The sequence below is a fragment of the Bidens hawaiensis genome, unplaced genomic scaffold, assembly GCF_021521415.1.
Source record: "Bidens hawaiensis isolate Kalapana, Puna unplaced genomic scaffold, B.hawaiensis_p1.1 tig00011311_1, whole genome shotgun sequence".
Classification (NCBI taxonomy): Eukaryota; Viridiplantae; Streptophyta; class Magnoliopsida; order Asterales; family Asteraceae; genus Bidens; species Bidens hawaiensis.
In genome coordinates, this window is record NW_027491882.1 from 11,072 (window position 1) to 36,388 (window position 25,317).

Here is a 25,317-nt window from a genome sequence, read left to right on the forward strand (position 1 = left end):
TTTCGGTTTGGTTTTTTCGGTTAATTCGGTTTCGATTCGGTTAATTCGATTTTCTGCTCACCCCTACAATTTATGGTCCTAAATCGAAGTCTAACTAGGGGAAGTTTTTCATATTTTCTTTTCATGTAACAATAATTTTATTTGTGTGATTTCCGTCCCTAAGGTTTGACAAGTTACACAATTTTAATACACAAACTTAATTTTTCTTACAGATGGACCCTTAAGATTTCTAAATCTTTCTTATCACATTAATACTTAGCATGGCCTTGTACAAGAATTAGAATATGCGGTGCTTTTTATATAATTAACATATTTAGTTAGTAAGTTTATTTTAAAAGAACAATTTCTATCCCGTTCTTTTTTTATTTTTATTTTTAAACGCCAAATTACGGATGAAATCCGTAAACCATCGTCCTCTGTCGGGTTCGAACTCGGGATTAAAGCCTTGATACGTCCCTTCATCCAGATGTTCTTCGAATTGTCTCAAATAAGAATCGAGCATACGTCTCTACGAAAGAAGAACATACCTCTTACCACTAGGTCAAGCTCTCAAGACATCACAGTCTTTTAATTGACTACCAAACATTTAATTCCTTAGATTTCATATTATAATTCTGACTGATCAAACGAAAAAGAAAGAGCTAACTACAAGAACAGTCTATGTTATTTGTCAAAACTAAAAGTCACTTTGAGAAGTAGCAATATGTGGTTTTATTTAACACCTATGAGTTTTAACATAAAAGTTTGTTTATTTTAATAGTAAAATACTTCACGTGCCTTGCACATAAAAGTATTTTTGTTATTCTTTAATATTATTTTTATTTATATATTTTAATATCCTTTAAAAATTATTACAAGATAAATCATAAGACGCTTTTTATATTATTTATTATTTCAAAGTTTTATCTCAAAACTCTCTTAGAGCCTATTCCCTTTTTATGAGAGAATTTTGTAAATTGTATGGTATAATTATGAGTGGTTGTAAGTAGAGTGAAGACAAAATATTATATGAGAAAGTTAAATTTGGGGTTTTTCTGTTCACATTGTATACTTTTTTTAATATTTTCTGAAAGTGGTTGTGAGTGAATGAGAGAGAAAAGATAATGATAAAGATATAAAAAATATTATTTAATTAAACATGAGAAAGAAATTATACTGATTTTTAGTGTAATTAGTCAATTCATCTCCTATAAAAGTTAAAATAAGCATGATAACTGAAAAGACGTGTGTTATATATACTTGTTATTTCACAAACTAAATAAAAGTTAATAGACAATGCCATTCTTTTTTTTTTTCTTTTAAAAGAGTGTTGGTAAAAAAAAAAATTCATCAAGATAAGTAATTTGAAAAAAATATTTATCAAAATAGTTGTTTTTATTTCTTAGTTTTTATATAAAATATTAATTGTTATCATATGCTATTTTATTAATTTAATTGCACTTACACAAACACCGTATTCATCTTCATCTTTATTAATTATATATTAATTCTCTCCATAATATTTATGCATCCGCTCCTATACAATGCATTAGAGCATTCTCAATCAATCCCCTAAAATTATGTAAGGGGAATTTGCAAATTATAGGATGGGTTATGAGTGTAAATTATAGGGTGGAGAGAAAAATATAATGATTTTTTAAATTTAAGAAAACTTTGTTTGCCTCTATTTATTTTCTATTATTTGTTGAATTAATTGTGAGTAAACGAGAGAGAAAACTGTAATGATACAAATATTAAAAAATATTATTTAATTAAACAGATGAGAGAAATGTAGTGTTTTTTTAGTGTAATTATAGCGATAAAGATGAGGAACGGGTTAGGAATGCTCTTAGTCACGAAAAAGAAATAGGCAACTTTTATTATTTTTAGAGGCCAAATTAACTAAAAGAAAAGGAACACTTGCAAGGTGCAAGAAGATCAAAAGAGTACAAATACAAAGAAACAGTTGTTTGACGGAAATTACAACAAAAGTTATCTTTACGCAACTATATAAAAACTAATTTCAATGTGAAGTGTACTTAAGAAATAAAACAACATAAAAGTTTTTTTCCTAACTCCTTACGAACGAACATAATCTAAAACTGAAATGCATGTTAGAAAGTAAAATGAAAACAAAAAATTTGTATTGGCTAATGGAATCAACAACACATCAATTTACTACCAAGAATTTAATTCCTGAAGAAGATACACACATTGTCGTGCATTCTTTCAAAAGAGTGTTTATTTATATGTTTCATAAAGAGATTGAAACAGTATAATAGTATATAAATGTTTTTTTACATCTTGTGTTTTTTAACATTTTTTGAAGGAGATGATGATTAATTAAAAGAGTTGTGAGATAAAATTTTAAATAAATATAGCATAATAAATGTCTTTTAATTTATTTTGTATTCTTTTTTGAATTACTTTAAAAGAACTAAATAATAGCAATGCTAAGAATACCTAAAATACCCTCTTGTTTCATGTTAAAAATAACATACGTTAGTGTTAGATCTTTTAATTAACTGTTACTAATTAACTGAATGTTATGGATCAACCTTTTACTTTTGACAAATTATAGGATCATTTACATAATTAAAATGTGTTATACATGATAGGGGTGTAAGGCTAAAAGAAAGGACTCATTTGTGAAACATTGACTAGAAATACTGTAAATCATTGGGCATTAGAAGTTGCTTTTTTTAATGTTAAGAGTCATAAATTATTGAGAGCCATTATTATTTGAGTAATTATTGAAATCACAAATATAAATTTATATTTATCAAATTTAATCCCTCCCTCAACCTAAAATCATTGATCCAACATGATTTATACCTAATCACACCAACGCCCAATTTAGGTGCACCTTTACTTTCTTTCTCCTTTTTCAAATGTCGAATATACCAATATTGACATGCTTTTTTATATTTTGTTTTAGAAATTGTTTTTTTGTTTTGTTTTTTTTTTGTGTGTAAGAACATATTTAAAGTGTAGGTGGGAATACATACCAAAGAAGCGACATTCTAGTGGTATCCCGGTGACTTTCTCTAGGGAATGCCGTCGATTCGAGTCTTGTAATGACAATGGCTTGTGTGAGCAAAAGGTTTTATCATAATGGTCCTTCAATCGGTGAGTTTTCCCTAAAATTAATTACGGGCCAGGTGAACAGCGCTTTTAGCAATTACAAACGTGAATAGCCTTTTACTAAGAAATATACCCAGGTAACCGGGCTTTATTAGTTATTAAAAAAAGATGGGAAATCTATATATTTCTTTTGAAAAACATAACCATAACAATAATATTTTTATTCTATTTGAAAGCATCTAATCTAAATATAGTTTAAAGAAGAAAGGAAAAGATGGTGTTGTGTTTGTTATGGTGGGGGCTGGTGAGCACGTGATAGAAGTAAATGCAGGTATAGAAAAGACAATATTCAGCGGCATTTATGATGTCGTGTACGTGTAAAGATGTCAGTGGTTGATATGACAGAGGGCCCCACGATATAGAAAGGGCAATGATGCGTTAATGATAGATATCAGACTAAAGCAATTGTCAGCATACCCATTTAATTCCTTTACCAATCCAACCCAACTCACTACTTTTTAAAAAAAAAATTCTAGAGCAACATTTCAAAACATTATATAACTTTAGTATTAATATTGTCTCATAAATTAAAAAGTCTATGTCTAGTAACAAATTCCTTTTTTCTAGAACCATTTGTGTTAAAAATTTAGCTCTTTGGAAGATGCACATAAAAATTAATGAATGTGAAAATTAAAAAATTTCCGGGCCGTGTAACCTTTACACTCAAAACGTTGGCCTCACTAACCTGTGGTTAGGGCTATCACTTTTACCCGAAACCCAACCCAAGAAAACCTGTAACCGAACCCGAACTAACCCGACCCGAAAAACCCAAACCCAAGAAAAGACTAACCCGAAGCCAAACCATAGTAATTCGGATTGGTTCTCGGGTTTGATTTATAAGTTTCGGGTCAACCCGAAAAACCCGAATAAACTTTTAGTTTTGAAATTTAATATATTTTTAGGTATAATATGCTAAGTTCTAGCCACTAACGTTATCATAATCTGGCCCTAATAGACTGTTGTCATTCCAACTCTTATGGATCAATTGTTTATTGTTAATTATGTTTTCCGTTTACTACTAATAGCAACCATAATCGAATAACCAAATCACGCTTTACTGAAGACGATTATGGTTCGAGTAAGTTTTACTCTTCTTTTAAAGTGTTTTATCAAGTTATTTTAGTTTCTTATTTGATTATTAGCGTTACGAGCAAAGAAGCATATGTTTTACATTTAGCACTGTCGTTTTTAAATTTTTCTTGTTTTGTTTTCGAGAATACTCGAAACCCGAGTAACCCGAAAAAACCCGAACCCGAATTACCTGAAACCGAAAAACCCATGAGAGATTTGGGTTGGGTTTCGGGTCAAGATTTAAAAGTTTGAAACCCGAAGATCCCGACCCAAAAAACGAACCCGAAGAACGCCCCTACTTGTGGCTAATTGTTGTTACTTAATTTATGATTATAAAAGTTGAAGCTAATTTGGATAATCAGACTAAAAATATAGCCTACTATTGTTTTGAATCCAATATAAGAATGTTAAAAGCAATGTACTAGCTAAGGTGTTAACAGTGTGTATATGCATTTTCGATAACATCTTTAATGTTGTAGGGTTACACCTTAATTATTTCTGTGTATCTATTGTGAAAAGAGAAAAAACATACACATTTATGACGTGCTGGCTAGTCAATGTATGTAATACTCATTTAAATAAGTGTGGTGGTGGTTTTTTTCTTTTCTTTGTTTTTTTTTTCTTTTTGGGAGGGGGGGGGGGTTGGTTATTTTTTTTAAGAAGAAATGTGAATAAGAAATTTTTCTTTGCTCATGTGAAGAAATTCGTAGCCAAATTCCTATGTTTTCAATAACTCTAAAGATGTTGGGAATGAACTGGTCATTCTCAACGAGAGATAACTTTGCTATGAGTAAATGCAACTATACAATTGGTAGATCGGTTATCTATTTTTTTCACTAAAGAAACTACATTTTATTAAAGATAGACTTCACTCATGGTGTTGGTTTGTTTGTATGCTAATTGGTTGTGAAACCTTTTCATTGTGCACATTATTTATTGACCTTCAAACTAGAGATGGTCCACCATGACATGTTTGTTGTGTTTGTTACATCATACTATTGTTATAAATTATAATGGTAAATTGAAAGTTATGATAAGTGCATACATTCTTTGAAAGAAATATTTTTTTTTTTTATATATAGAAATGGAACTAGACCGTAATTGGTGTTTATAAGAATATTGGTTTTTGCGTTTTGTTCTCTTGACAAAAATTGTTTACACAGCCGTAAATTATGGATCAATAATCAATTTAAACTATAAAATTACAATTTGAAACTATAAAACGCCATGTTGAAACTATAAAATAACATACCGAAACGTTTTCTGTAATTATTTTTTTATTGTTTCTTACTAGTGTATTTCCTTTTTTGGTTTTTTCGGTTTTGTATATATTTCCTTTTTTAGGGTTTTAATATATGACTATATTTATGCGTTTATATTGATATGCTTTTGTATACGTAAAGAGCATATATTTTGTACTTATTTTATTAGAATTTTATGTATAACTATACTTATTATGTATATAAATATTTGTGATATAAATTAAAATTATTAGGTTCATTTAGACTCGCATCATGCATGATCAATTACTCACTCATTATATGAAACTTGGGCTTGGTCTCATTTATTAAAGGAGCTATAATTTAAGCTAAGGTTCAATCTCATCTAAGCTTGACTCAGCTCAATGTAAGTTTTCAGTAAGTTAACCGCCAATGGTTCGTGAACGATCCGGCTCATTTAAACCCTACGTTTGTTATTTATACTTTTTATGAACTCAAGAATCAATTCTAAGAAGTTATTCATCTTGTCTATGTTGCAAAAATCACGAGCTTCATTTATTTATAGTATGTTTGATGATGACTTGTAGCACACAATCACATCTTTGTAAGTCATTTTTGAGTCAAATTCTCACACGACGTTTTATACGAAGTTATCAGGTCTATTTAATTCTACAGCTACCACAAGGCCGGATAACATTTGGCCTGGTAGTAAGTACTAAGATGTTGGACAACTTTTGTCAATTTGAAAGTGGTAAGGATTTAAGTGTTTTGGTGAAAACTGATATAGATATGAGTGTAGCATTAGAGAGCGTGTGAATTAAAGTTTCTAAAAAATACATAAAATCCCCTTAAATTTTATTCTTTTGTTTAACTAGATTTAATGAATTTAATTTGAAATTACATTACGAAAATCTCAGCAATAAAGAAACAAAAATTGTATGACCTGTAAACCCCAAATCGTAAACTACATATTTTATTATACACGGTTTTCTATTGTAATTAATTCCTCGAAAAAAATTGAGCCCATGGCTGATGGCTCTAGTGGTTTTACAAGTTTATTTAGAAAAATCAGAATATGTATGGCGCACCTATAAAAACAAATTATAAAAATGTTCAAAGATGGCCCATGCAGGTCTCGAACCTGCGACCTTCGCGTTATTAGCACGACGCTCTAACCAACTGAGCTAATAGGCCTTCATGCGTTCTTTGTTTTTTATATCATGTAATCCTATGACTGAAAAAAGGCGCAAAATGTGAATAGGGAGATTTGCCTATATTTAATAAGCACTTTAACATACTCCTTATTAAATTAATAATCTTAATATTTTGAGCATTTAGATAATTTTATACAGCTATGGGGCTTGGGCCTATTTTATGTTTAGATTTGGTCTTTTTGTCCTATTGGGTATATCCAACAATTTTTAAAACTTCATGTTAGCATCATAAAGAAAAAAAAAGCACATTTGCTTTTTAAGTAAATTTTCTTCAGTTCTATAAATTTAGTGCTGATAAAAACTGGTTGGGAAATAACACCTCAACCTCTTAAATCTTAGAGCATCCACATCGGGCTTCTTCGTCCAAGATTTGAAAGTGCGTGGCACTGGGCAGACAAGTTGGAAGCAAACTTCACCGATGAGCCAATTTTTGTGTGATGAGTCCTCTACCTGCAACTTGTAGCAGACAAGAATTATGGACCCAATCTCACATTCATGTCTTTTTTTATAGAGAGTATCCCACCTTTTTCAAACACTTTTATAAAAAAAAAATAATAGTAAATTCTTTTCTGAATTAAAATTACAACAGTTAGGTGCATTTTTTTTTGTTTTAAAAAAATTAAATAATATAATAAGTTCTATAAATCAACACACACACAAGAGTGAGATGCATAGTGTAAAACTAACCGACTGTCGACAATGTCACCGAGCAAATGCAGTAACTTTTTTTATGAAAATGGGCACATCTTTAGATGAATTTCACGAGCAAATAGATGAAACCGTGTTTAATCAAAACAGGAATATTCTAATGATGGACCGATCGTATTCTATCTACTATTTAATTTTAAGTTGATGTATGCTTTATTTCTATGTTTTGTTTTTTTTTCTTAATGCTTATTTATAATTTTCTATTCTATTTATTTTAAATGCATATTCTAATATATAACGAAATATAAAAATTAAATTTGCTATAAATGTTATTTGATTAAATATAAAATTAATTGTAGGAATAGGTGATGATGTGACGGTTTGTAAAGGTTTGTTGTTGTGAAAGAAAGTAGAGGTTTTTGATAAAAGTTTGGAATCTTATGTGCGCTGATGTGACGGTTTGTAGAAGTTTGTTGTTGTGGATGATCTTAGTTATTTAATGGAATAGCCTTCGCATAAATGTTAAATTCATAAATATATAAATCTTAATGAAAAATACAAAATTTCTTTCGCAAAAACAAGATGAAGCTAATTTACTTAAAGATGTTAACTTACCAAATTAACTTAACATCTGGAACAATAACTTCCAAGTACACACGTAGTTGACCAAAAGTCAATTATGTAACTTCACTAAACACATCAAAATGCAGTAAAAAAACCAGCATATCACTCTCACTTCTTTTAACACACAAACACACTAGTCTGCAAGTGTACATTCAACCCGGCTCACAGAATCGCATCCTTCTCGAGCAACTTCAGGACATCACTCTGGTTATTCAGTTTCGCAACATCGACAGGCGTTTTTCCATCCATGTTTTGCAAAGTACTAAACCAATAAAACTTAAATTAAAATCACAAAAGCAAAAATCTAATATAATTTAGTAGCCGATGTATATTTACACGGCTGCACCATTATCGAGCAGGAGTGCAACACATTCTTTTCTTCCATAACCCGCTGCATAATGAAGAGCGGTGTTCTTGTTCTTGTCTAATGCATCCACCTTCGCCCCAGCCTCAAGGAGAACTTGGGCGCATTTCACCGACAATTAATAAAAAAATTGCATTATTGCTAAAATATTAAAATGTAACCAGATGAATAGCGTTAATACCATTCAAATTTTGACCCCTCATGCTTATTTGTTTTAATTTCATTCATCCTTTGAGTTTTTTCTAATAACTTGAGCTCATTAATTTTAAAAACTAAATGTGAAGGTTTTTCTCTAATAACATGAGCAACTTAATTGAAACGAAGTTCTATTCAAAACAAAGTATCTTTTGGTATTGTAAACTATACCGGGTACAATACTTTTTGGTATACTGATACTTGTACGGAACCGATACCAACCGAACAACATCGGTCCCAATATCATTATTCATTTTTATGGTTATCGATCCGTGTAAACTGTAAAACGTGTTTCGGTATCTTATTATTTTCGGTTACATCACTTACATGTGACAAATTTTTTGTAATTTAACCATTGTACATTTGTATGTAACGTTTTTTTTATTTGTAGTTTTAGTTAAAAATAAAATGTATTCAGTGTAATATTTCAATGCATTCAACCTTCTAAGCGGATTTAGCAAATAAATTATATAACTATTGTAATGTAGTTTTTGTAATATACTAATATGACAAGATATTGAGAAAACTTTAATCGCATGATACAATCATATCTTACTTCACCATATCCGCAAGCAAAATGTAATGCGGTCCTTCCTTCTGAATCTTCTTCATCTTTATCAGCACCAGACACTAATGCCTTCTTCAAACCCTAAATATTTATAAATTTTATAAAACCAACACTAAATAATTAGCATGAGCATCATTATTGTAACATAAAGATAACATGTATTCTTAAATGAAATAGATATTAACAAGGACTTTAATGTACCTCTAGGTTACCAACACTAGCAGTCTGATGAACGATAGATTCTTGCTCATTTGCATCTTCTTCAGCTTCATCTGCAACTGGATTCCCAGTGGAAGCAGTAGCATCTTCAGTAGCCGCAAGACCCATGGCTTCACCAAGTTTCTTTAAAACCTCTTGATCATTCCAATACTTCATCATAGCCGTCGGACCACCAGATTCTATCTCTTCTAAAATAGGTTTCAAAGATGGATCTTCTTTGATGCGTGCCATTTGTTCTTCAAGCTGATCCTTTCGAGCAGGATCAGATAAACTCTCAAGCGTCTGAGACATTGATGGATCCTGCACAAAATATAAAATTATGCTAATTTAAGTTTAAAGATGATTTAATAAAACTAAGAGTAAATTACACGAATGGTGCTTGTGGTTTGGCCCAAATTATGGATTTCGTCTCTATGGTACAAAAAGTTACGGATATCGTCCCCAACCACCTACATTACTTTCATAAATGATCCCTGGATCGGGTAAAATTACTATTTTGCGATTTTTTATTAATCACACTTAGGGCTGTAAACGAACCGAACCGAATCAAACGAGACCTTGTTCGTGTTTGTTCATTAAGAATCTACCAGGCACATTACCGAACGTTCACAAACACAATTGAACAAACGGGACTTCTGTTCGTGTTCGTTCATTTAACTAATTGAATGGAATTCTTTCTTCATGTTCATTTATTTATGAAACGAATAACGCAAACAAATTTTCTGCCAAACGATTCGCTAAGCGTTTGGTTCGCTTACAATACGAATTACACTTTTAACCCTTTAGTATAGTAATTAGTCAATTACACTTTAACCCTTTGGTATTTTACTCTTTTAAAAATTACAATTTAACCCCTGTTGTTTATTATTATTATTATTATTATTATTATTGTAGTTTTTAAGAGTAAAAAAGTTTAAGGGGTTAAAGTGTAATTAATAAAAGGTCAAAATAGTAATTTCATCTGACCAAGAAACCATTTTTGAAAGCAAACTAGGTGGTCGGGGACTATATTTGTAACTTTTTGAAGCATAGAAAGAAAAACTAGAATTTGGACCAAACCGCAGGGATCATCCAAGTAAATTACTCTAATCACAACAACAACAACAATAATAATACCTGCATCATGGCATTACCGAGACTCTCGGCCATGGTCATGAATTGAGGGTTTTGCATAACCTGCTGCATGGTGGAAAAATATTGCTGTGTATCAAACTGAGGGGAACCGCCATCACCACCATGAAAAGTCTGTTGGAGTTGCTCTGCCATCTTGTTGAATGACGGATCTTTTGATATTTGCTCTGCTAATTCCTTAATGCTTGGATCCTGTAAATCACCATTGATTTGAAGACTGTACACTAGATTCTTTTAATATGATTACAAGCTAATTTTATGATATAATAATTAATCAAATTAAATTCTTTTAACTCATAGTATACATTGAGTAGACCAGCCATAGATGAGAAGTCAAAAGGATTTCCGGGCATGAAGGGCATAGCGGGTGCAGGTTGTGCATCTGAAGAGCTTGATCCCGGGGAAGTTTTCTTCACGGATGGATTGGTTTTCTCTTCTGCATGGGAAAAAACACATTTAAAACAGACGTTTTTGAGAGCACATATGTGTTGCTGCTTTTCAGTAAGGCAGAAGAAAGCAGATAAAAGAACCCACATAAATAAGCTTACGTCATGATATACAGCTACTTAACAGTGTTAAATGTATTGTAATCAAATTCAAAGCATCCTAACTATGAGATCAGTGAACATTTATACTGATGATTCTTGTTGAACTGGAATAGGCCAGCGATATTTGAAAAACGTTGTTTGGATTTTGATAAATCATTACCACCAAAGCTAATTATAATAAAAAACCTAAAAATTTGAATGATTTACTTTGTTCCAAGTACCTACATAAAGTCATAAACAACAACAGAAACATATGAGCCCGGGGCGTCTTTCTTTAAAAGATATGTGTGAACAGCCACGGGTGAATATAAAAAACCCAAACTATTTGATACAAAAGACTTAAACTAAGATATATGACTATGACTACAGCTTAAAGTTAAGGTATAAACCAGTGAATCTTGACCATAGATTCATTGTACAAAACTCATGATTGATTTAAAGTTTTAAACTTTGGCTCAAATCCATTAGTTAGGGGGAAGTTTTCCGAGTAGTGGTAAACAACATAATATTTTCTTGAGAAGAAAAAGGGTGATCTATACCTATTAGGCTATTACATGCATGCTTAGCATGATTAAGCAGTGCTCTAGCAGTACCCCGGTGACTCTCTATGGGAGGTCACTGGTTCGAGTCTCGTTTGTGATAAATGTTGTGTGCGAGAATTGGTGGCGGGCTGGGAGCGCTTTCTACAAAAATTGCACCTCACTTATGATGGTTGGCATCATGGAGAAAATATTTTCAAGAAAACGTAAGCGTAAGTGATTCATAACTCACTCACAAATGTTTTAGTTAAAGTTGAAATCTTTAGAATGAAGTGAAAGCAACTAAAATTTATACTTGTAGGTTCTCATGTCGGAAGTCAGTAGTACCTCAACAAAACAAACTAGAAGATCATAAAAGCCCTAATTAAACAGAATTTGTGAGGTCAATCTAGTATGTATTAATGATTAAAGAAACAAGCAATTTCATTAGAAGACTAGGCTAATAATTTAATTCAACAAATTAACAATTTTCTTTGTTTGTATAATTAAAAAATATGGACTATCTATCTTCATCACTATGTAACTATTAAACACATGTAATCACATTAACATAATAATTAGCATAATTAAGAAGCAAAGACATACCGGTCTCAGGTTTGGCAGCTGCATCTTTCTCATTCACCTAACAAAAACCCAATAATCCAATATCATCAGTGAGTGAAATTAAACCCAATGGATCAAGATTCAAGAATCAAACAATCAATTTAGCAAATCATTGATAAATAAGATTCCAAAAGCATACGGAGAGGTTATACCTTAGACATGTCGTCGAATGAAGTGAAAGCAAAAGCAGATCGACAAATGTTGAGTTGGTGAAGATGAAAACGTGGGCCACATGTATCCAAGGTTTTTTCTCATGGGCTCAATAGGCCCAATCACAATTTTGTTTCTAGAGTTATTGCCTTGTACGAGATCGATTTTATTTTAGATATATGTTAAGCATTTAATGGCTTAGCATTAGCCCTTTAAGCTATTTAATAATTTTACAAGTAAAATGATTAAAAAAAGTTATTTTTTTAATTAATTAATTATTATTTTTAGGTGAAGATGAATCTTGTGAAACTAAGGTAAAACTCTCACGCTCTCAAATGTTTGTTAACATCAAAGGCCAGGAAGAGAGTGAGAGTAACTGTGGTGGGAACACGTTGGAGGCTTGAGGGACTACTTATTCGGAGGTGGGAAGGAGGCATGTAGTACTGTATAATATATCAAAGAAACAAACTATTACATAGTAGTTATTGTTCATAGTTGTGATTCGTGAACACCCCACCCCACCCACCCCAACAGACCCTCCTTTTTATTTAGTCATCATGTCTACACTTTACACCATCATTAACACCGCACCACCATCCCAACCCACCATTCACCACGTCAACTCAGAACCAAAACTCCATTGTAATCTATAATGCACAACCATGCATACACAAACTGAAAACATACTCAATTCGTTACATTTTTGCCTTTTTTTTTAAAAAATAGTGATTTTTAAAAATCTATCTAATTCATTTTCTTTCACTATTTAGTAAGTGTCATCTAGATCATTTCACGTACCATTCAAGTTTAAAAGGATCATGGTCGGGCAAACAAACATCAATGGTGCATTATGTGACATCCCTTGATTTCGGGTCAAATGGTATTTATTTTGTATTTGTTTTTATGTTGTAAACCGACCCGATTTATATCCCGAACATTTCAAATATATAAAATATTGGATTTTATGTTACTAAAACATTCCCGCTTGTCTAATTTGAAAAACCCCTTTTACGGATTCGAAAACGGACTTAAAACGCTCAAGATACATCAAAAACAAACTTCCGGACGCGAACCGACGTGCTGACCAGCAGCAGTCAGCAGCAGCCCCATTTTTGTTTTTTGTTTTTTGTTTTTTTTGTTGTTTTATGACTTGTCTTGACCCCTCTTGCATGCAAACCTTGATATCACACCCAATGCTTGACTCTTTCAACCCACCCTATATATACACCCCTATCCCTTCATTAATCCTTGCTCATTCATCTCTTTCTCTTCCAATTCTCAAGCATTCAAAGGTGTTCTTCATATTTTTTTGGCAGTTTGACTTTCCAAAGTCAAATTGACCATAGTCTTACATTATAATCAACTTGTTAACACTTATTTATACTTGAAGATTGTTATACAACATATATATAATAGCACCCTTTGTACCTTCTGTGGGCATTTCTCCGGTCTCGGTCGGTTAAGTGTCCGGCCCATAAGACAAAGCTACATGGAGGACTCGTAGTAGTCCTTGATTATATATATTTTCCGCATCTAACTATCAAACTTGTTATACTTGTTTAACTTCTGCTCATCTTAGTTCTATTTTACATTTTGAGTTCCATGGTTATGGGTTTGTAGAGACTAGCCTCGGTTATTCCGTAAATAGCTCCAACCCGGAAGCCGAACTCTTGTTTACTAGTTTGTTTAAATAGTTGTATAAACATGTTTTATGTAAGATTTGAGTTTCTAAAATCATTTTAATTAGTTCCATGGTTATGGGTTTGTAGAATCTAACATCGGTCTTATCCCGAAACAAGATCCGAACCCGAAACCGAACTTTCGTTTAAAGACTTTGTTGTTGACTTTTTGTATGTAAAACTTTGGTATTATTATTTATAAATTATTTTACAAGTTCTATGATGTTTGGACATGTGGTAACCATTCTTGGCCTTATTCCAATATAAAAACCGAACCAAACCGAACTAAACCAAGTTTACTCGCTTAAGACACACAAGTGTGTTTTTAACCATTAAAGTTTATATATTTCTTTAAAAATACTTTATAAACTGATTTTAATTATTTTCACAAAGTACTCGGAATGTTGAATCCAACTTGATCTTATAACAAAGTTTGGACCGATTAAACTGAACACTCGCTTAACAGACGTTGTTAGTTCTAAAACAATAGAACTACATACTTGGTTAAGTCTCTTTAAGATTTATTGAGTTATCTCGTACATTTATTATTTTGGGAAAGTTGACTTTGGGTTTGGTCAAGTCACCAAGACCCGAACCGACCATCCGAACACTCGTTAAAACCCGTTTTGGTATCTATATTATAAAGGGACTTGCTTTCTTGCATTTTTACCCATCTTATTACTTAACATAAGTTGAGTAAAATTAAGGGCTAGATACTTTAACCCGGTTTCGAGCAAACTTACATTTTTAAAGGACTATTATTATAATTTCTTAAATATTTACATTTTAAACCCTAAACTTTAAATTGTTTACATTTCTTATCATTTATTTTCGTTTAAAGACTTCCAAGACAACTTTTCTAATACAAGACTTCTTCTCCTTTAGGCTTCGTTCGTTAAACTCATCGTTCCGGTTAATCTCCAAATCATCAAATCCTTCAAGTTTATTATTTGAATGTGAGTACTTTCATCCTCCGTTTTCACTCTTTTATATTTTGGGGGTGACATTGCAAACTTATTCAAATCCAAATGATTTATACTTGAGTCTTAAACCACAAACTTTATTGTATACTTTACTTAAATAAATGCTCGATTTGGTGATTATATGCTTATATGCTTGAGTGCTAATGTGTTTACCACTTTTGGATGGTTGATTCATAAATCCGAGTATATCTGGCATCCCCTTATAGAAAGGTGTCGTTAATGTATTCTTATTAACGATTTCTTACAAAATCCGAGTATATTTGGCATCCCCTTATAGAAAGGTGTCGTTAATGTATTCTTATTAACGATTTCATTTATCTAAATTGTTGCTATTATTTATTGTTTTGTATACAAGTTGTGGAATTTCATATTATATATCTATTGTTCAAAAACTATGAAATGGCTCACCAACCTTTGTGTTGACAAAATCTATTTATGCAATGTTACAGGTTTGACTTTAGGTTGACTCGAGGACTTGAAGAAAAAACGTTATCGAGGCTATTAGGATATTAGCAAAACGAACATTATATTATTTACTATGATTTGAATTCGGTTATTGTATGAACAAGTTATGTGACTCTTTGTGTTTTTATGAATTTAAATGAGTTGATTAAATATTGTCACTTAATAGTGTCGTGTGCGATGAACAATCGGTTGCGCCCCGACGATTCCGTCATGGTCGGGGTGTGACACATTAACAAAAATTGTTACTCTATTAACCATGTACAATGTTAAAATCTATCAGATTTTCTTCTCTTTGTTATCTTGCAAATGGGCCTTACTTCTTTTGGACTTGCAATGTGTTATCTTTGTTTGAAGTGTCATTCCCCTTGGCATTTTATTCGTTCATTCATCGTGTCTCTGCTAAAGCTCCAAGACGGAAGAAACATCGATCATTTATCAACAATATAGTTTCTAATCTTCTTTGTTGTTTTTGGGTTCATCCCTGAATTTTTTATCTTCTTGTTTCTTAATATTCTTGCACATACCATTCAGTTCTAATTTTACCATTCAACCATGAGCATCATACAACAAGCGTGGCAAGCGTCCAGAAAACAGACATGTGATAAACTTAAAACAATATCTTACCTCAACCCTCCATAAACAATTTTCAATATATATTGGCTTGGATTGTTAAGAACTTGCACATTTGCTAATAAACATACATTGTTAATACAAGCTTCAAGTTTCGACCTAGACTTATCATACATATAACTTTGTGTCCAACAATTTCATAATGTTGTCATAACAAATTCTTATTGCATTGCAATCCACTGATTAATAATTGTTGTTAGTCTAATAATTTGATAACCAATTGTTCTTAACTCATCTATACCAGATAAATAAGTAACAAATCATCGACACGAGTCACAATCTTGTGAGCTCAATACCTTATTGACTCTTCGAACCCTGCCGCCTAGATTTAGCTAATTAGTTAGCATCAAGGACTCATGTAATAAAGTTGTACAATTTGCATTAGCATCATCAACAATTTCTTAAAATAACATACAAACAATTCAACAAGAAGATCACAAACCACAAATACTCGATTCAGTAACTCGCTTACAACGATCATCAGATACATTCAAGAGGGATGAACTTTCTTCCCCTTATTCGACACCTTCTTCATGGCTGATCTCATCGACGCAGTAGCCGAATTCAAAGCCGCTTCAACGTACTTATTCGACGCAATGTTCGCCGCCTTCTCCATGGTCTTCCCTAGCCTCCTCGCGCTTTCGCTTATGGACAACAATCCTTGCAACTCTTTCTCACACTCACGCTCCATCTCCTCCTCAAACCTTCTGAATTCCTCCATGGCTTCTTCCATGGCGGAGTTGAGTTCATCTTCGGCTTCGTTCATCAAATCCTCGGCTTCTTTGACTTGGTTATCGAAGTCTAGCTCCATTGCAGCCCATGCTTTGTATGATTCAAGGTCGAAGAGTCTCATGAGGTCTTGGATGGTTGATGGGTCGAAGTTTTTGTCGTTGAGAGATTGGTCGGAGAGGTAAGTGAACTGGTTGATCAAAGCTTCCATGGTGGATCTGAGGATGATATCGAACAGTGTTTCTTTCAGTTTGGTGAGTGGAGTTAAAAGAAAGAAAATGTGTGGGCTACCTATCTTGAAATGAATTATTGATGTTATGTTTTATATTTCTTTAAAGTAGTGTATAATCAATACTTTCTTTGAAAATAGAAAAGATAAACGTACTTTTAGACTTTATTTTGTTACAACGGTAAAGACTCGCATATTCATAATCATAGTATGAAGCATATTTAATTTAAATAAATAGATGTATATACGATAAAGAGACTATTATTATTATTATTATTATTAATTAGTTAGAGTTTTTTATATTAACGAACCTATTTTATAAATTCTCCGTGTTGTTCATAGTTCTCTATTTAAGATAGAGGCTTTCATTTGCCATCTCCTCTAGATGACATGGACGTCATATGTCATTCACATCTTGGATAATATGGACCGCCACTTGGAAAGATTGTTGAGGTATCATTTTAATTCGCTATCAAAGACAACTTGTCTAAAATCACTTAAAACAAAGTCAACTAGCTAAAACCATTTTTTATTTTGTAACCACGACTATTCCAGAAAAAAAACAGACAAAACCAAAGTACCCTCACATATAAGAACTGAAGTATAGCCGTAATTTATTCTGTATGATGCTTGATAAATAAAGATATATATATATTATGAAAACTATGTTAGAACCCGTGTGATACACGGGATTGGTAAAAATAAATAAATAAAAATAAAACAACTATAATAATTTAAATAATTACATCATTTTTTATTCATGTCATAAAATTACATATCATATGTGGTTAACCAATGATGTTACAAAAATCTTAAATTTTCTATCATTAAGTTTTCATTCATATCAAAATTCATATTCAGTCATAAAGCTTCTACTTGCCTTGATAATACAATTACTCATCAGCAGCTTTTGTTGCAATTACTTCAAATTCTGATGAAGGATAACGATGCAACCCAAAGCAAGAAAATACATGCATCCAAGAGACTAATTTGGCCTTGTACCTACATGAAACCCATTATAAAAAAATGAAAATAATACTATATGATAATCTATCATAAATAACAGGTTAGATATACTGATTTCAGTACAACAAAACCAAACAAACTATAGAAGTACAAATATTATACAAAAATCATGTAACTGTTTAACTACGCTGAACACGGTCCCAAAGTAAGGTAACAGCAACCTTAGCAAAATTTCTATTGCAAATGCAGGTCAAAAGGTAGGCTGATATGAGTATTCCATAAGAACAGAATAATATAATAAACACATTAATACATATTTTCAACACCTTGGCATAGTTGATTACATGGTATATTGGTATATCAAAACATATAAAGTACAATTATTATTATTATTGGAGATCAAAACTTACCTCACATGTTGCAATTTCTGACTAAGTCTTTTAATTTCTTACTCAGTTACTCCGCATAAGAAACTGAAACACAAGATAAACAGATGACATATGCAATAAAAGATATGATGAACGATGATCATTGGCAATTATAAATTACCTACACCAAGAACTGGTCCTATTAACAATCCCATAACTGCTATAAGAGCTAAGAATTGGCAATCTTAAATTACCTGCACCAATTAGTATCATATCTTGAATATAGACGACACCTGTAATAAACCATTAAATTCCAATCGAGTCAGTAAGGAGGTATGCGATGTTGGGAAATCGGGTTGTCACTTTGTGCAGGAAAATACAAGAGGAGAATGGCTAGAAAGCGGACACGCGTTCACAATTATTTTTTGTAAATTATCTTCAGACTACAAAGGATTGTTAAAAAGAATTTTGTAACAAATGAACGAATTAGCGTATATACCATCGTAACTCGTTTCAATTTCCGAAATAGCCCATAACTCAAAACCGTTGACCCGCACAAATTTCAACCCGAATGTGAGCTGGATACAATATGTTACAATTTATTAATGTGCTAAAATTGGTGCAAAATTATCCTTCAGATCAACATCAAATATTCAATCCTCAAAATACCTTTGAACTTAGAAACTTCAATCAGTCCGTACAAAAGTGTTTCGAAACTGACTTTCGTTAACCTGTTGGTTTTCTGTCAATAAAGGCATTAAGTTCTACATTTCTAATTCTCTATCAATGAATAAGAATGAAATATATTAAAATTCAAGTTTTAAATTGCAAACAGCTTAAGTTAACATTCCTAATATATGATCAATTTCATAACCTGGAGATCAATATTTCGCCACCCCTGGTCATACGAAACAGAACCCAAAGGCTGGAAAAATTCCGTTAACACGAACCACATAGTTTCATGTATACTAATAGAGCTTGTTAGAAAGTAAATAATATACAAAAAGCTAAGAATTGAAACAACATAATCATGATTCATAAAGCTAAAAAACTAACCATGACATATGAAGAAAGCCATCACCATAACCATCATAGATTCATCTTCGATTCAATAGTGGAATAGATGAAGATCGATGCTGATGATTGGAACAGCGATGAAGGAAGATAAGGGAATAGGGTTAGCATTATAGTTATAATACCTTAAAACCAGAAAACGATGATCGATATTAAGGATTGTGACCAACGGCACCTGTAAATCAAAATCAGGGTTAGCATTATAGTTATAAAATTAAAGACGGTGATTAACACCTAATTTGTTGATGAAGACTTACAACTTTACAACTGATGATGAATTTGCACCAAATCTAATTGTAGGGAAGGTAATTGAGTTCATTGTTAGGGTTTGTAGAGAGGACTGCGAATTTGATTTTGAATATGAATAAAAATGAAAAAATGAAAAATTTAAAAATGTCAGTTGGACAAATTACTAGCTGAAATGCCATACGTTAATTTAAAGCTTTCTGGTGAAAAACTAAATGGAGGCTTTCACTCTTTTATTAGATAGGAATATCCGTGTCATTTTGATTATACATACAAAACTTGTTTAATTCTTTTGGTTTTTCCCATAAAAAATAACACGTAGTATTTTGATAAGGCAGAAAAGTCGCACCAAAACTTCCGAAAGATCCAAACCTCGGACACTTGTTCGATCTCAGCTTCTGAAACGAATTAACACGTACGTACAATGTCGAAGAAAACTAGGGTGGTGTTGCTGCAGGTGATCCTGTTGTTGATGCTAATAATCTTGGTCCAAAATGGTGATTGCATATGGCTGAATTTACCCAAATCCGGAAGGAAATGCGTCACCGAAGAAATCCATAACAACGTTGTCGTTTTGGCTGATTACGTTGTCATATCCGATGTCCATATTCACCCCACTCCCTCCATCACCACCAAGGTAATTAATTAATTCATTTGTTATATCGATCATGTGTACGTTTCTCGGTGCATGCATATTCATTAAGATTTTATAAATAACAAATTATAAAAATAATTTCCTAATCTGAATTATCCGTCATCATGATTTTGTTGTAGTTTTACATTGACTAAATTGTCGGCTAGGGGCCACCGGTTTTGTCTTGTCACGGACTTAATTGAGAGGAGTGGCCCCAACTCCCAACCAGTGGGATACGTGAAGCGTAAGCACTTATTGTATACACATTTAATTGTTAAAACACTCCAAAAGAATATGCAGGAGTAACCAAAAACACAAACGTTTAAGCATGACTTATGTCAGTATGGTCTTTAGAGATTTGGCCTCTCGCTTATGGATGCTTTTTTTTTCTACAAATCTAGTGTTCAAACTATGGTTTATGCCGCTTCTTTTTGAAAGAGCTAACTCACACGCTCACCAATCGTACTCCCAAATCTACATTTATGTCCACCATGGAACTTGAATTATCAACTACTTGAGAGGAACACTACTCTATACACATCTTGATACCACTAGGCTAAAAATCCTTCGGTTTTCCCTTTAGTTAATCACATTAAATTGTTAAATTACCTATAATTCAAAGCCATTGACAATGTTCAGATTGTGTAATAATTATACATCCAATATTGATGACTTATTAGAAATTTATTAATTAAAAATCGGAACAATTGCATAGTTTCCCAAACTACAAGTTTTTAACACATAATGTGCAATGCTCTCAAGCATGGCATAGGGAAATCTGCAATTGTTTAAAGTTTAGAGGGATGACTTGTCTGACTTTATGATTTTGCACTCCAACTACTCTACCCGGTAAATGTTATACTTTTGCAATAAATAAATGATTAAACTTAATATAGCAACGGACGTGAAACTTTAAATTCAAAGAATACAGTATCAGTCTTATGAATCATGTTAGTATGTCATACAATTTGGTTGGGCTATATGATAATAACCTGATAATACAAGGGTAGTTCAGACAAGACTTGACCTTTGATTTACTTTTGAGCTTTTCCTACATTTTTTTTCAACCAAACAGGCGAAATATGTCTATATTAGATCCATAACAATATTTCAAGTTTGCTTTAGTTGTGTAAATGGTGATTTTTGTTACACTTTTAGGTGACGTCACCTTACGGAAGCATCCTTCACCAAAAGGAAAACGCAACTCACGGTCAATTTGCATTCACTACGAGTGAGGGCGGGCAGTATCTGGTGTGTTTCTGGGCAGATGACCCTAATCAAGGTGGGGCGCTAAGTGTTAACATTGACTGGAGGACTGGAATTGCAGCAAAAGATTGGGAGTCAGTTGCAAGAAAAGAAAAAATTGAGGTCAGAAATATATTAACACATGCATTTGTAGTCTGTGTAAATATTATTTGGCACATTTGTAATTGTATAAGGTTCGAGTTGCTTGATAGGGAGTTGAGCTTGAGTTGAGAAAGCTTGAAGCAGCTGTGGAGGCCATTCATGATAATCTTCTCTACCTCAAGAGCAGGTGCCTTTTTGTGTTTAAATATTTAATTAGTTGTTTTTTTGTAATAATGAACTGTGGTTTGATTATGCAGAGAGGCAGAAATAAGGGAAGTGAGTGACACTACAAATTATAGAGTGGCATTGTACAGTATATTGTCATTAGGCATTTGCATTGCTGCTTCTGTTGCGCAACTTTGGTACTTGACTCGCTTCTTCCAAAAGAAGAAACTAATCTAGAAATCAGGATTAACTTGTTTTTCTTTTGTCGATTATATGATAAATCAAAGATTTCTTATACAATCAGAATCCCTCTTTTACTGCTTTCAAGATATGTAAAATAGTAACAATTCTTGATTTTATCATGTTCTGGTTGTCCGCCTACATAGTAAAACATACATTGTAGATTCATGAGCTTTGTTTCCTCTTAAAATGTATATTGCAGATTCATAATTTTTGTTTGTTAGCCATAGGGTGTTAATAAGCCATTGAAACCACCTAAACCAAAGCAAGTCGGCTATTGTTCACTTCATAATAACTGTTAGCCAGTTTAACGATTCAGACAGTTGGAACTTGAAACTAGTTGTGGAAACCGATTTGAATCTTTATTACTGATTTTTGGAAGATGTAGTTATGTATGTGTATTATACACATCCATGAACCATTTTTATCGTTTTAAAACTTTTAATGCAAACCAATGATGTTGAAAAAAAATACAAAAATCGACTGCACCTAATAAACGAAAGCGTATTGACAGGTTTTTACTTCATTTCTTTATAAACAAAAATAATTAAGCCGCAGGGGAAACACAGGCTGAATCGACATAACAGTTGGATCTTTTGTCTAGTATGAAATGGATCTTTTGTCTAGTATGAATGCAACATCCTTACATTGAACGAACTATACAAAACATCAAGTCACTCCCAACACGATCCGTAAAGATGACTATACCATTGTTCAGGTGGATAAATACATACTTTGTACCTGCAAATTAATGTGGTAAAATGAACGGCCGTGATTAATTACTGAGATGCTCGTTTCATCCCCGGAAGAGAGAATATAGGTGCCTTATCAACAAGTACTTTTCTTCCGAGACGGGTTGTTGACTTCAACTCCCATGCGGGCCCAATAAGCCACGACGTAGCAACCCCGCCTATTAATCCACCAAGCTGTGAATCCAATCAATGATTATATTTGTTAATAAGAGAAAACCAAATAGTTATGTTATTGTGTAATAAAGCGATAAAAGACTCACATGTCCCCAGTTGTCAATACCCTGTGATAGCAGTCCGATAGCCTGCGTGAGGATGAATATAGATTAAGAAATTTAATATATAAGATCACATTATATCAAATAATATAATCTTCAAACACAAAAAGTAAAGATTTGTACCATGTTTAAGGCGATCACACGAGCAACATGATTCAAGTCTCCAACGCCACCTTTAACCATCTTGTTGTGTCTCAACACAAAAATGGCAAAAGATCCAACCTGATACATAAATAATCTTGTAATACAACTAAGAGGGGGAAAAAAGCAAAATAAAGATATCGGCTGCAAATATTTCATGGAAGATAATATAGACATTACAACACATGTTGATTCAACAGTCAAAGCCTTACCAACCCGAAAATGGCCCCAGAAGCGCCAACTGCTGGTGCTTTACTGAACCAATAACTCATCGTAGAACCTACAGTTGTAAAATACCAAATATATACATATAACGTTAAAATATATAATTATATATACATATAATATTAATATATGCATAACAGATTAAGGTTATTACTTGTGACTGCAGAGGACAAATATATCGCAAGGAATCTTCTGGGCCCACTTAAATGCTCCATGGTCGGGCCAATGGAGTTTAAAGAATAACAATTAATCTAAAAAAGGTTAAATTTATTTAGTTTGTTTAAAATTATATATCATTGAAAATAAAATACATGATGCAGAAATACTCAAACCTGACCATAAGGTGTCCAACATTTGCATGTAGAAAGGCAGACGTGACCAGCCTCCACAGCTGCCCTTTGTCAATCAAACTATTAATCTAACAACAAATATTTATCTATAAGTTAAAAAAGTTTCATAACATAGAAGTATATAAACCATCTATAATCAAGAATTATTTGAAAGATCTAACCTTTGCTCCCCACATTAACACCTGCCCTTGTGATGCAATTTGTGCAACATATACCCTGAAAAAAAAAACCTACCAATTTGAATGCTTTTCTACAACATTTCAGATGTAATAAAGGTATGTACTTACAATACATTAATGGCAAGTAACGTATTTGTCAATCTCCTGTTATTAACTGGGCCTCTTGCAGAAGCCTTTAAGTATGCATTTTCTTGGTCTCCAAAGTTGGTTTTGTTTCCTTCTCCGCTAAATAACAATAAGCATCTAGAGAAAGTGGTGGCCCACACATCATGAGGCAGTTGACCAAGATCAAACCATTTAAATTGGTGTGATCCTTCATGTGGCACTCCATTTAAATGAAGAACATGTAGATGAGGAATCTATTTCACAAGAAACATCATATTGGTGTATTTTCTTGAAACTCACAAGGGAACAAATCATGGTGCTAATAATTTTGGGTTTGCTTATTAGCTCAAAATGGGTCCTGGTTAAATCAAGGTGTTATATGTAAATGTAAGAGCAATGATGTTATAATAGCACTCTAAATCTCTGAATAAAACCATTTGGAGGTTGTGTGCTTTAAAAATGAACTTTGGCTTACTTTCAACCCGTTTGACCCGTTCACATTTTGGCTAATTTGTTTTTAATTTGACCTGTTTGGGATAGAATTCAACCCAAATTAGTCCATAGTACTAGAGGTGTAAACAAACCAAGCCCGAGCCCGAGCTCAGCTAAGTTCAACTTGAGAGGGCTTGCGTTTATTAAATGAGCCTTAGTAAAAGCTCGATCTCGGACTCGACCTCATTTAAGCTCAGCTCAATTTGAGTTTCCGTATCGAAATGGAGACCTCTAACTTGAAGTTAATATCGGAAGAAAATCCAAGCTGAGAAATGAGAATAATTCTTATAGTCTTATTAATTCAGACATTCAGTTGAGTATAAAATCCGCAATTCCTCATGAGAATAATCACATTACCAATAAACAAAAACCAGCTACATTATTCAGAATGAATATTCTGCATCACTGCTTAATAACTCAAATTTGTTACAGATTATTCAATTTGCATAACACTGATTTAAATAACTGAAACAATTGCCAGAACATAGTGTCAGGTAAAATTCAGTTTCTATGATTTGGAACCCTAGAAAGCACAAATTCATCTAATATTCACGAAACTAAGTAGATTGATTCTCTAATTAATCATATACGAAGAGAGTAAAAGGTTAATTTGCCTGTAATGGTGAGTGCATAATCGACTGCAATTGGTGTCGATTGGTGACGAAACTGTGGCGGAGGAGATGACCAAGACGGAGGGCGGCGGCGTTGGTGATTAGATGGAAAGGTTTGTGGCCGGAAACCGAGAACTCCGGCGGTTGAGGTGAAAATGATCCGACCATCGCTGTGGAACAGGTTTGGTTGTCTGATTACAGGTTTGAATTTAATA

General features: G+C 32.7%; 4 protein-coding genes and 1 non-coding gene across 5 annotated transcripts; 1 reads left to right on the forward strand and 4 right to left on the reverse strand.

Annotated features, from left to right (window-relative positions):
• Positions 1-6,534: 6,534 nt before the first annotated feature.
• Positions 6,535-6,608, reverse strand: TRNAI-AAU (transfer RNA isoleucine (anticodon AAU)). The gene has a single exon. It is a non-coding gene; the product is annotated as a tRNA-Ile (tRNA).
• Positions 6,609-8,062: 1,454 nt separating this feature from the next.
• On the reverse strand, positions 8,063-12,232 carry LOC143537712 (ankyrin repeat domain-containing protein 2B-like). Its single transcript, XM_077031418.1, has 8 exons — positions 12,220-12,232; positions 12,050-12,086; positions 10,683-10,813; positions 10,363-10,569; positions 9,229-9,546; positions 9,017-9,108; positions 8,237-8,377; positions 8,063-8,162 (listed from the first exon to the last, which is right to left on the reverse strand). The coding sequence occupies exons 1-8, from the start codon at positions 12,226-12,228 to the stop codon at positions 8,063-8,065; spliced, it is 1,035 nt and encodes a 344-aa protein (XP_076887533.1). The 5' UTR covers positions 12,229-12,232.
• Positions 12,233-16,464: 4,232 nt separating this feature from the next.
• On the reverse strand, positions 16,465-16,914 carry LOC143537728 (uncharacterized). Its single transcript, XM_077031433.1, has one exon. The coding sequence runs from the start codon at positions 16,912-16,914 to the stop codon at positions 16,465-16,467; it is 450 nt and encodes a 149-aa protein (XP_076887548.1).
• Positions 16,915-19,898: 2,984 nt separating this feature from the next.
• Positions 19,899-22,103, forward strand: LOC143537713 (transmembrane emp24 domain-containing protein p24delta3-like). The gene is made up of 4 exons (XM_077031419.1): positions 19,899-20,223; positions 21,379-21,588; positions 21,678-21,754; positions 21,825-22,103. The coding sequence occupies exons 1-4, from the start codon at positions 20,011-20,013 to the stop codon at positions 21,967-21,969; spliced, it is 645 nt and encodes a 214-aa protein (XP_076887534.1). The 5' UTR covers positions 19,899-20,010; the 3' UTR covers positions 21,970-22,103.
• A 648-nt stretch (positions 22,104-22,751) lies between these two features.
• On the reverse strand, positions 22,752-25,270 carry LOC143537729 (RHOMBOID-like protein 10, chloroplastic). The gene is made up of 9 exons (XM_077031434.1): positions 25,106-25,270; positions 24,003-24,253; positions 23,877-23,931; positions 23,703-23,783; positions 23,520-23,616; positions 23,353-23,420; positions 23,123-23,221; positions 22,985-23,026; positions 22,752-22,898 (listed from the first exon to the last, which is right to left on the reverse strand). Exons 1-9 carry the CDS (start codon positions 25,268-25,270, stop codon positions 22,752-22,754), a joined length of 1,005 nt encoding a protein of 334 aa, XP_076887549.1.
• Between the last annotated feature and the right edge of the window lie 47 nt (positions 25,271-25,317).

Excerpts from the sequence above, each read along its gene's own strand:
- LOC143537729 (XM_077031434.1), bottom strand. The coding sequence starts at position 25,270 with ATGGTCGGATCATTTTCACCTCAACCGCCGGAGTTCTCGGTTTCCGGC. Across the intron at positions 23,617-23,702 it reads CAAATGTTGGACACCTTATG|ATTAATTGTTATTCTTTAAA; the intron begins GTCAGGTTTGAG and ends AACCTTTTTTAG. Across the intron at positions 23,421-23,519 it reads TTTGTCCTCTGCAGTCACAA|GTTCTACGATGAGTTATTGG; the intron begins GTAATAACCTTA and ends TTACAACTGTAG.
- LOC143537728 (XM_077031433.1), bottom strand. The coding sequence starts at position 16,914 with ATGGAAGCTTTGATCAACCAGTTCACTTACCTCTCCGACCAATCTCTC.
- LOC143537713 (XM_077031419.1), top strand. The coding sequence starts at position 20,011 with ATGTCGAAGAAAACTAGGGTGGTGTTGCTGCAGGTGATCCTGTTGTTG. Across the intron at positions 20,224-21,378 it reads CTCCCTCCATCACCACCAAG|GTGACGTCACCTTACGGAAG; the intron begins GTAATTAATTAA and ends TTACACTTTTAG. Across the intron at positions 21,589-21,677 it reads CAAGAAAAGAAAAAATTGAG|GGAGTTGAGCTTGAGTTGAG; the intron begins GTCAGAAATATA and ends GTTGCTTGATAG.
- LOC143537712 (XM_077031418.1), bottom strand. Across the intron at positions 10,570-10,682 it reads CTATGGCTGGTCTACTCAAT|GATCCAAGCATTAAGGAATT; the intron begins GTATACTATGAG and ends GGTGATTTACAG. Across the intron at positions 8,378-9,016 it reads TTTGCTTGCGGATATGGTGA|GGTGAAATGCGCCCAAGTTC; the intron begins AGTAAGATATGA and ends TTATTAATTGTC.